At 38.6% G+C, this 11937-nt stretch overlaps 1 protein-coding gene across 1 annotated transcript; it reads left to right on the forward strand.

The window, feature by feature from the left end:
- The first annotated feature begins 528 nt into the window (after positions 1-528).
- On the forward strand, positions 529-11674 carry GNGT1 (G protein subunit gamma transducin 1). Its single transcript, XM_007450639.1, has 3 exons — positions 529-578; positions 670-772; positions 11411-11674. The coding sequence occupies exons 2-3, from the start codon at positions 677-679 to the stop codon at positions 11537-11539; spliced, it is 225 nt and encodes a 74-aa protein (XP_007450701.1). The 5' UTR covers positions 529-578; positions 670-676; the 3' UTR covers positions 11540-11674.
- Positions 11675-11937: the final 263 nt, after the last annotated feature.

An 11937-nucleotide genomic window follows, 5' to 3' on the forward strand; every position in this document is an offset into this window, starting at 1 on the left:
TTGCTCATCATTGCTGTCCAATTCGTTGTGACAATTACATACAAACAAATTCCAGGAGAAACACATCTAAGTAGTATGCTAGTTTGTTTCTAACTAACAAGGTTATTTGTTTGTTATATTTTCATTCCATTGGTTTATATTTCAATCCATTATTTATAAGGAACTTATAATGACACTTTTTGTATGTTTCTCTGTTAATACCAGATCAAATACTCCAGCGATTTAGGGGATTAATGGGTAGTCCTCAGAATGACCTCAAACTAACTTAAATGGCATAAATCGTATGAGGGAGGGCTTTGGAGTTGGAGATAAGGGTTGGAACCTCAAGTTTTTACACTGTGTCAAATAAACAGGGAAAAGGAGGAGCATTGGATATTTAAGATTATTTACTGACTGAACTGACCTCTCCCCACAAACCTACTAGCAGGTGTTTAGAGTCAAATACTTAGTTTAATCATATTAATGAAGATTATAAGGAAGCTTTAAAACCTCAAGGCTAGTGTGCAGTGCTAGAATTGTTCAGAGAGCATTCAAGAGAAATTGACTATCACAGGAAGTTAAAACAAACAGTTCACTTAGTAAGTTAAGAGCTGAGGGAAGGGTTGGCTAACATTAACTTGACGTTGAGTCTAGCAATTCAGGTGTATAAACTTTCTACCTTTTCAGCAGGCAAAAGATGCCAGTGATCAATATTGAGGACCTGACAGAAAAGGACAAATTGAAGATGGAAGTTGACCAGCTCAAGAAAGAAGTGACACTGGAAAGAATGCTGGTAAACTGCTGCTCTGTTTTGAATTTTATTTTTAAACTAGAGATAACTGTAGCACTACCAGGTTAAAAACCTTTGAAGGGCAGCAGAATTTGCCACCCCAAAATATGCCTTTTTGGCATATGGATTATTTTAGGCTGATTATTTTTGAAAAATAGCAGACACAGGGGAAGCTCTGAAAACCAACTAGAAGTTACCCTTTCCTAAGAGACAGTTACATTTATAAGGGAAACCTCCATTAGTAAGGGTGTCTCCTCTGTATCAGGAGGAGAAGCATGACTCTGAATCTCTAGAAACTCTTACCATGGAGAACACAAGGATTAGATCTGCTTAACAGCCTTACCCTTGTTTGCTGTTGTTAAAAAACAAAATTCAACTGAATAAATTTGAAGATATAATTGGTTTTATTAAATAATTCATGAATTGGGCAGCATCCCATCTAGCAAGTAGAAAGGCTCACCAAGGAGCTGTACAAAATGGAAGGTTTTTATAGGCACAAAGGGGTGGGACAAGGAAGTCATAAACAAAAGAAATTATTTCAGGCAGGAGCAACTTCCTTTGGGGGAAGAGCAGGGGTCTATCATGCAGATTACCTCACTAGTGCTGATCAGGAAGTTACAGATTGATAGGTTTAAATTCCACTCCTGGGAAAGGCTGAAACTGCAGTTAAGTTAGGTATTAAGTTTTGGTTTGTTGATGTGGAGCTTTGTCCATTTAGGGACTGTTCTTTGTTTTTGCTTTGTTTTGTTTTTTTAATACTGTGCTTTTCCTTTTTTTTTTTTTTTTTTTCCAAATAAAAAAAACGTGAATTTGGGGTGTTAAGAATTACAGTTCAGGAGACAGATTTGGGTAAAACGGAAAAGAGTGTTCCAGGGAAGAGAAAGAGTCAGGGGCTTACAAAGGCAAAGCCAAGAGGTTGTACTCTGACATAAGGGAGGAAATATTTGTCCTTAAGGGATAGGCTGTCGTGAATTATTTTAGGGTAAGGTTCTGGTAATTATCTTAAGCCCATAACTGGCTCCCCACACCCCTGTCATCAACACCTACCATCTTCTTTGGTCTTTCACTGCAGTGGGATTTAAGATGGTGACTTGGACTATTTCAGGGAGCTACTCAGTTTTCCTGAGTTTCTCCCTTGAATACAGGAGGTATACATGTTACTAAACTTCTGTTTGTTTTTCTCCTGTTTATCTGTCTTTCTTATTACAGGGTTATCTCAGTCCAGAACCTAGAAGTGTAGAGGGAAAATTATTTTTCCTCTCCCACATCATTCACTGGAGAAACTCAATATAGTTGAAAACAAGTTGTTCAGATAAAATTCATCAGAAATTAAGAAAATTAATAATTATAATTATCTTTTGATTTAGAGTTAAAATCAACAGTTTGGCAAACAATTTTCCATAAGCCAAATCCAGCACTTAGCCTGTTTTTCTATGGCCACTAAGCTAAAACTGTTTTAAAATTTTTATAGAGTTGCTTTATTTTTATATATTTTTTAATTTTTTTTTTACATCTTTATTGGAGTATAATTGCTTTACAATGGTGTGTTAGTTTCTGCTTTATAACAAAGTAAATCAGTTATACATATACATATGTACCCATATCTCTTCCCTCTTACATCTCCCTCCCTCCCACCCTCCCTATCCCACCCCTCCAGGCGGTCACAAAGCACCGAGCTGATCTCCCTGTGCTATGCGGCTGCTTCCCACTAGCTATCTGTTTTACGTTTGGTGGTGTATATATGTCCATGCCTCTCTCGCGCTTTGTCACAGTTTACCCTTCCCCCTCCGCATATCCTCAAGTCCATTCTCTAGTAGGTCTGTGTCTTTATTCTTGTCTTACCTCTAAGTTCTTCATGACATTTTTTTTTCTTAAATTCCATATATATGTGTTAGCATACGGTATTTGTCTTTCTCTTTCTGACTTCACTCTGTATGACAGACTCTAGGTCTATCCACCTCATTACAAATAGCTCATTTTCGTTTCTTTTTATGGCTGAGTAATATTCCATTGTATATATGTGCCACATATTCTTTATCCATTCATCTGATGATGGACACTGTCTTGATTACTGTAGCTTTGTAGTATAGTCTGAAGTCAGGCAGCCTGATTCCTCCAGCTCCATTTTTTGTTCTCAAGGATTGCTTTGGCTATTCAGGGTCTTTTGTGATTCCATACAAATTGTGAAATTTTTGTCTTGGTTCTGTGAAAAATGCCATTGGTAGTTTAATAGGGATTGCACTGAATCTGTAGATTGCTTTGGGTAGTGTAGTCATTTTCACAGTGTTGATTCTTCCAGTCCAAGAACATGGTATATCACTCCATCTGTTTGTATCATCTTTAATTTCTTTCATCAGTGTCTTATAGTTTTCTGCATACAGGTCTTTTGTTTCCTTAGGTAGGTTTATTCCTAGGTATTTTATTCTTTTGGTTGCAGTGGTAAATGGGAATGTTTCCTTAATTTCCCTTTCAGATTTTTCATCATTAGTGTATAGGAATGCCAGAGATTTCTGTGCATTAATTTTGTATCCCGCTACTTTACCAAATTCATTGATTAGCTCTAGTAGTTTTCTGGTAGCATCTTTAGGATTCTCTATGTATAGTATCATGTCATCTGCAAACAGTGACAGCTTTACTTCTTTCCCAATTTGGATTCCTTTTATTTCTTTTTCCTCTCTGATCGCTGTGGCTAAAACTTCCAAAACTATGTTGAATAATAGTGGTGAGAGTGGGCAACCTTGTCTTGTTCCTGATCTTAGTGGAAATGATTTCAGCTTTTCACCATTGAGAACGATGTTGGCTGTGGATTTGTCATATATGGCCTTTATGATGTTGAGGTAAGTTCCCTCTATGCCTACTTTCTGCAGGGTTTTTATCATAAATGGGTGTGTAATTTTGTCAAAAGCTTTTTCAGCATCTATTGAAATGATCATATGGTTTTTATCCTTCAATTTGTAAATATGGTGTATCACATTGATTGATTGGCGTATATTGAAGAATCCTTACATTCCTGGGATAAACCCCACTTGATCATGGTGTATGATCCTTTTAATATGCTGTTGGATTCTGTTTGCTAGTATTTTATTGAGGATTTTTGCATCTGTGTTCATCAGTGATATTGGCCTGTAGTTTTCTTTTCTTGTGACATATTTGTTTGGTTTTGGTATCAGGTTGATGGTGGCCTCATAGAATGAGTTTGGGAGTGTTCCTCCCTCTGCTATATTTTGGAAGAGTTTGAGAAGGATAGGTGTTAGCTCTTCTCTAAATGTTTGATAGAATTCGCCTGTGAAGCCATCTGGTCCTGGGCTTTTGTTTGTTGGAAGATTTTTAATCACAGTTTCAATTTCAGTGTTTGTGATTGGTCTGTTCATATTTTCTATTTCTTCCTGATTCAGTCTTGGTAGTTTGTGCTTTTCTAAGAATTTGTCCATTTCTTCCAGATTGTCCATTTTATTGGCATAGAGTTGCTTGTAGTAATCTCTCATGATCCTTTGTGTTTCTGCAGTGTCAGTTGTTACTTCTCCCTTTTCATTTCTGATTCTGCTGATTTGAGTCTTCTCCCTTTTTTTCTTGATGAGTCTGCCTAATGGTTTATCAATTTTGTTTATCTTCTCAAAGAACCAGCTTTTAGTTTTATTGATCTTTACTATCATTTCCTTCATTTCTTTTTCATTTATTTGTGATCTGATCTTTATGATTTCTTTCCTTCTGCTAACTTTGAGGGGTTTTGTTCTTCTTTCTCTAATTGCTTTAGGAATAAGGTTAGATTGTTTATTTGAGATGTTTCTTGAGGTAGGATTGTATTGCTATAACTTCCCTCTTAGAACTGCCTTTGCTGCATCCCACAGGTTTTGGGTCATCGTGTTTTCATTGTCATTTCTTTCTAGGTATTTTTTAATTTCCTCTTTGATTTCTTCAGTAATCCCTTGGTTATTAAGTAGTGTATTGTTTAGCCTCCATGTGTTTGTATTTTTTACAGATTTTTTCCTGTAATTGATATCTAGTCTCATAGCGTTGTGGTCAGAAAAGATACTTGATATGATTTCAATTTTCTTAAATTTACCAAGGCTTGATTTGTGACCCAAGACATGATCTATCCTGGAGAATGTTCCATGAGCACTTGAGAAAAATGTGTATTCTGTTGTTTTTGGATGGAATGCCCTATAAATATCAATTAAGTCCATCTTGTTTAATGTATCATTTAAAGCTTGTTTTTCCTTATTTATTTTCATTTTGGATGATCAGTCCATTGGTGAAAGTGGAGTGTTAAGGTCCCCTCCTATGATTATGTTACTGTCGATTTCCCCTTTTATGGCTGTTAGCATTTGCGTTATGTATTGAGGTGCTCCTATGTTGTGTGCATAAATATTTACAATTGTTATATCTTCTTCTTGGATTGATCTCTTGATCATTATGTAATGTCCTTCTTTGTCTCTTGTAATAGTCTTTATTTTAAAGTCTATTTTGTCTGATATGATAATTGCTACTCCAGCTTTCTTTTGATTTACATTTGCATGGAATATCTTTTTCTATCCCCTCACTTTCAGTCTGTATGTGTCCCTAGGTCTGAAGTGGGTCTCTTGTAGACAGCATATATACACGTCTTGTTTTTGTATCCGTTCAGCCAGTCTGTGCCTTTTGGATGGAGCATTTAATACATTTACATTTAAGGTACTATCAATATGTATCTTCCTATTACCATTTTCTTAATTTGGGGGTTTTGTTTTTGTAAGTCTTTTCTTTCTCTTGTGTTTCTTGCCTAGAGAAGTTCCTTTAGCATTTGTTGTAAAGCTGGTTGGGTGGTGCTGAATTCCTTTACCTTTTGCTTGTCTGTAGAGGTTTTAATTTCTCTGTTGAATCTGAATGAGATCTTTGCTGGGTAGAATAATCTGGTTTGTCGGTTTTTCCCTTTCATCACTTTAAATATGTCCTGCCACTCCCTTCTGGCTTGCAGAGTTTCTGCTGAAAGATCAGCTGTTAACCTTATGGGGATTCCCTTGTATGTTATTTGTTGCTTTTCCCTTGCTGCTTTTAATATTTTTTATTTGTGTTTAATTTTTGATAGTTTGATTAATACGTGTCTTGGAGTGTTTCTCCTTGGATTTATCCTGTATGGGACTCTCTGCTTCCTGGACTTGATTGACTATTTCCTTTCCCATGTTAGGGAAGTTTTCAACTATAATCTCTTCAAATATTTTCTCAGTCCCTTTCTTTTTCTCTTCTTCTCCTGGGACCCCTATTATTCGATTGTTCGTGCATTTAATGTTGTCCAAAAGGTCTCTGAGTCTGTCCTCAATTCTTTTCATTGTTTTTTCTTTATTCTGCTCTGTGGTAGTTATTTCCACTATTTTATCTTCCAGGTCAGTTATTCGTTCTTCTGCTTCAGTTATTCTGCTATTCTGATTCCTTTTAGAGAATTTTTAATTTCATTTATTGTGTTGTTCATCATTGTTTGTTTTGTTAAATGTTTCTTGTATTTTCTCCATACTATTTCCAAGATTTTGGATCATCTTTACTATCATTACTCTGAATTCTTTTTCAGGTACACTGCCTATTTCCTCTTTATTTGTTTGGTCTGCTAGGTTTTTACTTTGCTCCTTTATCTGCTGTGTATTTCTCTGTGTTCTCATTTTTCTTAACTTACTGTGTTTGGGGTCTCCTTTTCACAGGCTGCAAGCTCATAGTTCCCATTGTTTTTGTGTCTGTCCCCAGTGGGTAAGGTTGGTTCAGTGGGTTGTGTAGGTTTCCTGGTGAAAGGGACTGGTGCCTGTGTTCTGGTGAATGAGGCTGGATTTTGTCTTTCTGGTGGGCAGGACCATGTCCAGTGCTGAGTTTGGGGGTGTCTGTGAACTTATTATGATTTTAAGCAGCCTCTCTGCTAATGGGTGGGGATGTGTTCCTGTCTTGCTCGTTGCTTGTCATAGGGTGTCCAGCAGTGGAGCTTTTGGTCGTTGAGTGGAGCTGAGTCTTAGCGTTGAGACAGAGATCTCTGGGAGAACTCTCACGATTGATATTACGTGGGGCCAGGAGGTCTCTGGTTTTCCACTGTCCTGAACTCGGCTCTCCCACCTCAAAGCCTCAGGCCAGACACCCCGCCGGAGCACCAAGACCCTGTCAGCCACACAGCTTAGGGTGAAAAGGGAAAAAAACAAAAGAAAGAAAGAAAGCAAGTAAATAAAGTTATTAAAATTTAAAAATTTTTAAATATTATTAAAATAAAAAAGTAATTTAAAAAAAGAAGAGAGCAACCAAACCAATAAACAAATCCACCAATGATAACAAGTGCTAAAAACTATCCTAAGGTAAACATAAAAATCAGAATCTAGTCAGTCACATACAGCAAACCCCAAGTCTACAGTTGCTCCCAAAGTCCACCTCCTCATTTTTGGGATGATTTGTTATCTATTCAGGTATTCCACAGGTGCAGGGTACATCAAGTTGATTGTGGAGATTTAATCTGCTGCTCCTGAGGCTGCTGGAAGAGATTTCCCTTTCTCTTTGTTCACACAGCTCCCCGGGTTCAGCTTTGGATTTCGACCTGCCTCTGCGTGTAGGTTGCCTGAGGGCATCTTTTCTTCACTCAGACAGGACGGGGTTAAAGGAGCAGCTGATTTGGGGTCTCTGGCTCACTGAGGCCGGGGGGAGGGAGGGGTACAGAATGCGGGGCAAGCCTTCGGTGGCAGAGTCCGGCATGATGTTGCAACAGCTTGAGGCGTGCCATGTGTTCTCCCGGGGAAGTTGTCCCTGGATCACGGGACCCTGGCAGTGGTGGCTGCACAGGCTCCCGGGAGGGGAGGTGTGGATAGTGACCTGTGCTCACACACAGGCTTCTTGGTGGCAGCAGCAGCAGCCTTAGCATCTCATGCCCATCTCTGGGGCCCGCACTGATAGCTGTGGCTCACGCCCATCTCTGGAGCTCGTTTAGGCGGTGCTCTGAATCCCCTCTCCTCACGCACCTCAAAACAATGGTCTCTTGCCTCTTAGGCAGCTCCAGACATTTTCCCAGACTCCCTCCCTGGCTAGCTGTGGCGCACTAGCCCCGTTCAGGCTGTGTTCAGGCAGCCAACCCCAGTCCTCTCCCTGGGATCTGACCTCCGAAGCCCGAGCCGCAGCTCCCAGCCCCGCCCACCTCGGCGGGCGAGCACACAAGCCTCTCGGGCTGGTGAGTGCCGGTCGGCGCCGATCCTCCGTGCGAGAATCTCTCCGCTTTGCCCTCCGCACCCCCGTTGCTGCGCTCTCCTAAGCGGCTCCGAAGCTCCCCGCTCCGCCTCCCGCAATCTCTGCCCGCGAAGGGGCTTCCTAGTGTGTGGAAACCTTTCCTCCTTCACAGCTCCCTCCCACTGGTGCAGGTCCCGTCCCTATCCTTTGGTGTCTGTTTATTCTTTTTTCTTTTGCCCTACCCAGGTACGTGGGGAGTTTCTTGCGTTTTGGGAGGCCTGAGGTCTTCTGCCAGCATTCAGTAGGTGTTCTGTAGGAGTTGTTCCACATGTAGATGTATTTCTGATGTGTTTGTGGGGAGGAAGGTGATCTACACGTCTCACTCCTCTGCCATCTTGAAGCGTCCTCCTATAGAGTTGTTTTAAATAAAAGGGAAAGAAAAATAAAATGAAGAATATGAGACATCATATTTTAGCTAAGCAATAAAGTAAAGCAATGCATATGGGCATTTTGTTTTTACTTTTCTAAATTGATAAGCTTCTCTTTATTTGATATTGTTCAAATACTTTTAGCCAAGACATCCCCTCCAGCACTGTCATGGCCAGTAATGAATGAATACATTCTATTCCTTCTTTGCAAATAAAAATGAGTTCAGGCACAAGAACTCACTGGTTTCTCCTAAAAACATTCGTCAGATCTTAGAAATGGTTACCAAAAGTCCTCTGCCAGTAGAAGGAGGAGAAATGGCAAAGGAATAAAAGTTTCCACCAAACAGTGACTGAAGCTTAGAAAATGTAGATATGTATTTTAGATTTCTTTGTTTTGGGAACATCAGTAGAACAAAAACTCCTCCACAAGTGATAAGAGTATATTTCATATTTCTTTAAAAAAACAAAACAAAAAGAAACCTCATCAGGCCAAAGCGAAAAAAGAAGCTTGTATTATCTTCATACTTTGCTCAAAACTCTTACTCCCAGTAAAAATTGGAATTTTGGCTTCTTTTATGTTTATAGTTGTCTCAAACTTCCCTGTTGCCCTTTCCATACAGGCAAAACATGTAATTTTTAAAAGATAAAATTAAGTCTGTAAACAGCACAGAAGCTTGGAATGCACACCAAAAAAGTTTAAATCCTTATGTTTATAATTGGGGGAAAATAAACTTTTGAGGTAAAGGAGGGTTATCTTTTTCTTCTTTATTTGAAACATCCAAAAGCTGTTTTGTTATTTATATACTCAGGATTGTTTTGTAGGCAGTTTGGTTGTCGTCATGTTTACTCTTCACTTGTGGCAAGTTCACCTGGGAATTTTTGTTTGGGATAAATATCACATCCATCCCCATTTGTCAGGTTTTGGGGTTCCTTTGCCCAATTACTCAATGTGTCTTTGCTCTTGGAAGTCAATTTAATCTAATATCAGACTTCCAAAACTACACACACATGCACACACACAGAACTTTCCAAGCCTGAACCCAGAGCTCTGACACAGGATAGCATAGTGTCATCATATTACGGGTAAGTGGGTATCCTCTGGAACCATATTCCTGGTTCAGATTGTGGCTCTACAACTTACTTCCTGTGTAATACTCACTTAAATGAGCTAACTCATCTGTGCCAGTTTCTACTTCTATAGAATGGGAATAGTAACAATATGTAATTATTATTACTTTAAAAGTTATTATTTATATCTATGAACCAGACTGATTCATAATGTGCCTCAACCTACTTTGCTGTTAAGGCAGCATTATTGTCAGAGTAAGACAACTCTTTGCATCCAGTTTCTAAAGCTGAAAGATTTACGATGACTATAAGCGAATATAATAGGCAAAAACTAAAAGCAATCTTTATAGTAATAGCTACCATTTGATTGACTATCTCTGTATGCCAGGTACTTAATGCCATCTGTGTTGCTTCTCATATTTCATAGATGAAGTAACTATACCTTAGATAAACTATTTTAACTAAGGACACACAGCTTGGTAAGTGGGCAGAGTCAAAATCAAACCTGGGATGGCCTGAATCCAATGCCCATGCTCTTTCTACCATGCCATGTAATCCTGTATTAAACTATATATACTTATAATAAGGCTCCGTGAAATAATTTTGAAGCACATCCACCCACATAGGATTTTAGGTAGTCTGTTCCTCAGGATCCTCAGATCCTAGCCAGGTACTGTCAAAACTAACCCCTCACTGAGTCCTGTTCCTGACAACTGGTTGGGGCCCAAAGAGCTGGTGTTTGGAAGACAGGGGAAGAAGTGAATCTAAATCTCAAGTTTGAATTTTGAGGGGAAAAAAGTGAATCTAAAGTATTGCATATTTCAAATGTGTGCATAAACTCCAAGTATCATCCTGTGAAGGAGCCACCTGAACAATGTCCTGCCCCCAATTAGAAATGATCTGTTCTAATATGTAGATAATGAGTTTCCAGAGTTCTAAGTAACCTCAAGTCTTCTTTCTAATGTTGCTTAGAACTTTCATGCAAAAATGGTGTGAAGATTTTATTAAAACAAAACAATAAATTCCCTATAGGTAACTTACAGAATGGTCCCTTCATGGACTGCCAAAAATGAAGCAGTTTTGTGTTAACGTCATGAAGGATAAATTAAGTGAAAACAAAACAAGTTGACCGTTAAAAGAAATGAATAATTTGGTCCCATATGTGTATACACACACACACACACACACACACACACACACACATACACATACTCATACTTACACATGTATAGAACTTTGCCTCTCTCTAAACAGTATGTTACATGGTACATTAACAGGCTCTGGCTGAGTCCATTAAAATACTAAAGCCTGATTTTTCACAGGGTCATTACTATAATGGAGCAGATGACTAAGGAGCAAGCTCATAAACAAAACTAATGATTTAGCTTAGCCAGTATTTATTTACTGAGCACCAACTAAATGCAGGCTCTGTTCTAGATGCCTGGGATACATGTGAACAAATCAGCCAAAGGTCCCTTTGGAGCTCACCTTCAAGTTTACAATCATGATCAATCATTGTAGACCAGCTTAAAATAAAATTACATGTGTATACTTCTGAGAATCCAGGAGTGGTGATAAGCCTGGAATTTAACAATTATTCATTCCCTTCCACCTTCACAGGTCATATTTTTGGAATGAAGTCAACGATTTAATCAGTGCTCACTCTGGTAACGTTCTTGACTTGTGCTGTCAGCTGTGTTCTGATCCCTGGACCCTGTCTCCTCTAAAGAAGCTGGAGGCAGCGTGCGCTGAGAGCCCTTAGCTGGAGTATGGCAGCTGGTTAGCCTTTGCCCAGAGATATCCACAAGGGCAGGGCAGGGAGCGGCTATTTCTTCTTCTCTCGTAGAAAGTACAAATGCATTGGCAGAAAGCAGAATCACATTAAGAAGATAGAACACACACAAAAATTATTATTGTAAATGCATTCTTGGATTCTGCAGTATTCTCTATTAAGCCATGAGTCATCTCTTTCTTTTTTTCCTTTAAGGTGTCCAAATGTTGTGAAGAAGTAAGGGATTATGTTGAAGAAAGATCTGGGGAGGATCCATTAGTAAAGGGTATCCCAGAGGACAAAAATCCCTTCAAGGAGCTCAAAGGAGGCTGTGTGATTTCATAAAAAAAATTTTTTTTAATTCCATGGAATATCTTGAGCTTTAATGACATACTGTTTGGTCATATGTAACAATACTATTAAGCATGTACATGAATTTTTAAATTATAAATATGAGCATTTAATAAAATTTGGACTGTGATAATGCATAAGTCTATGCTTTTCTTAAAGTACGTAGCACAGGGTTTAACACATAATTGACAACAAATATTGATTGACCCATTTCTTTAACAATAATATGTTTTATAAATGAGTCTCTATGATTCTAGATGCCAGCATATAGTTAATGTTTTATGTTTCTCCATTACCCTTTCAGCACTCTTAATTTCATGGTTAGACTTGTATTTTCCCCAACCTTTCACTTACTTAGAGAATTAAGAAATCTATTCTTTTGATTCACGGAA

Source organism: Lipotes vexillifer, unplaced genomic scaffold (assembly GCF_000442215.2).
Source record: "Lipotes vexillifer unplaced genomic scaffold, Lipotes_vexillifer_v1.1 scaffold172, whole genome shotgun sequence".
NCBI lineage: Eukaryota > Metazoa > Chordata > Mammalia > Artiodactyla > Lipotidae > Lipotes > Lipotes vexillifer.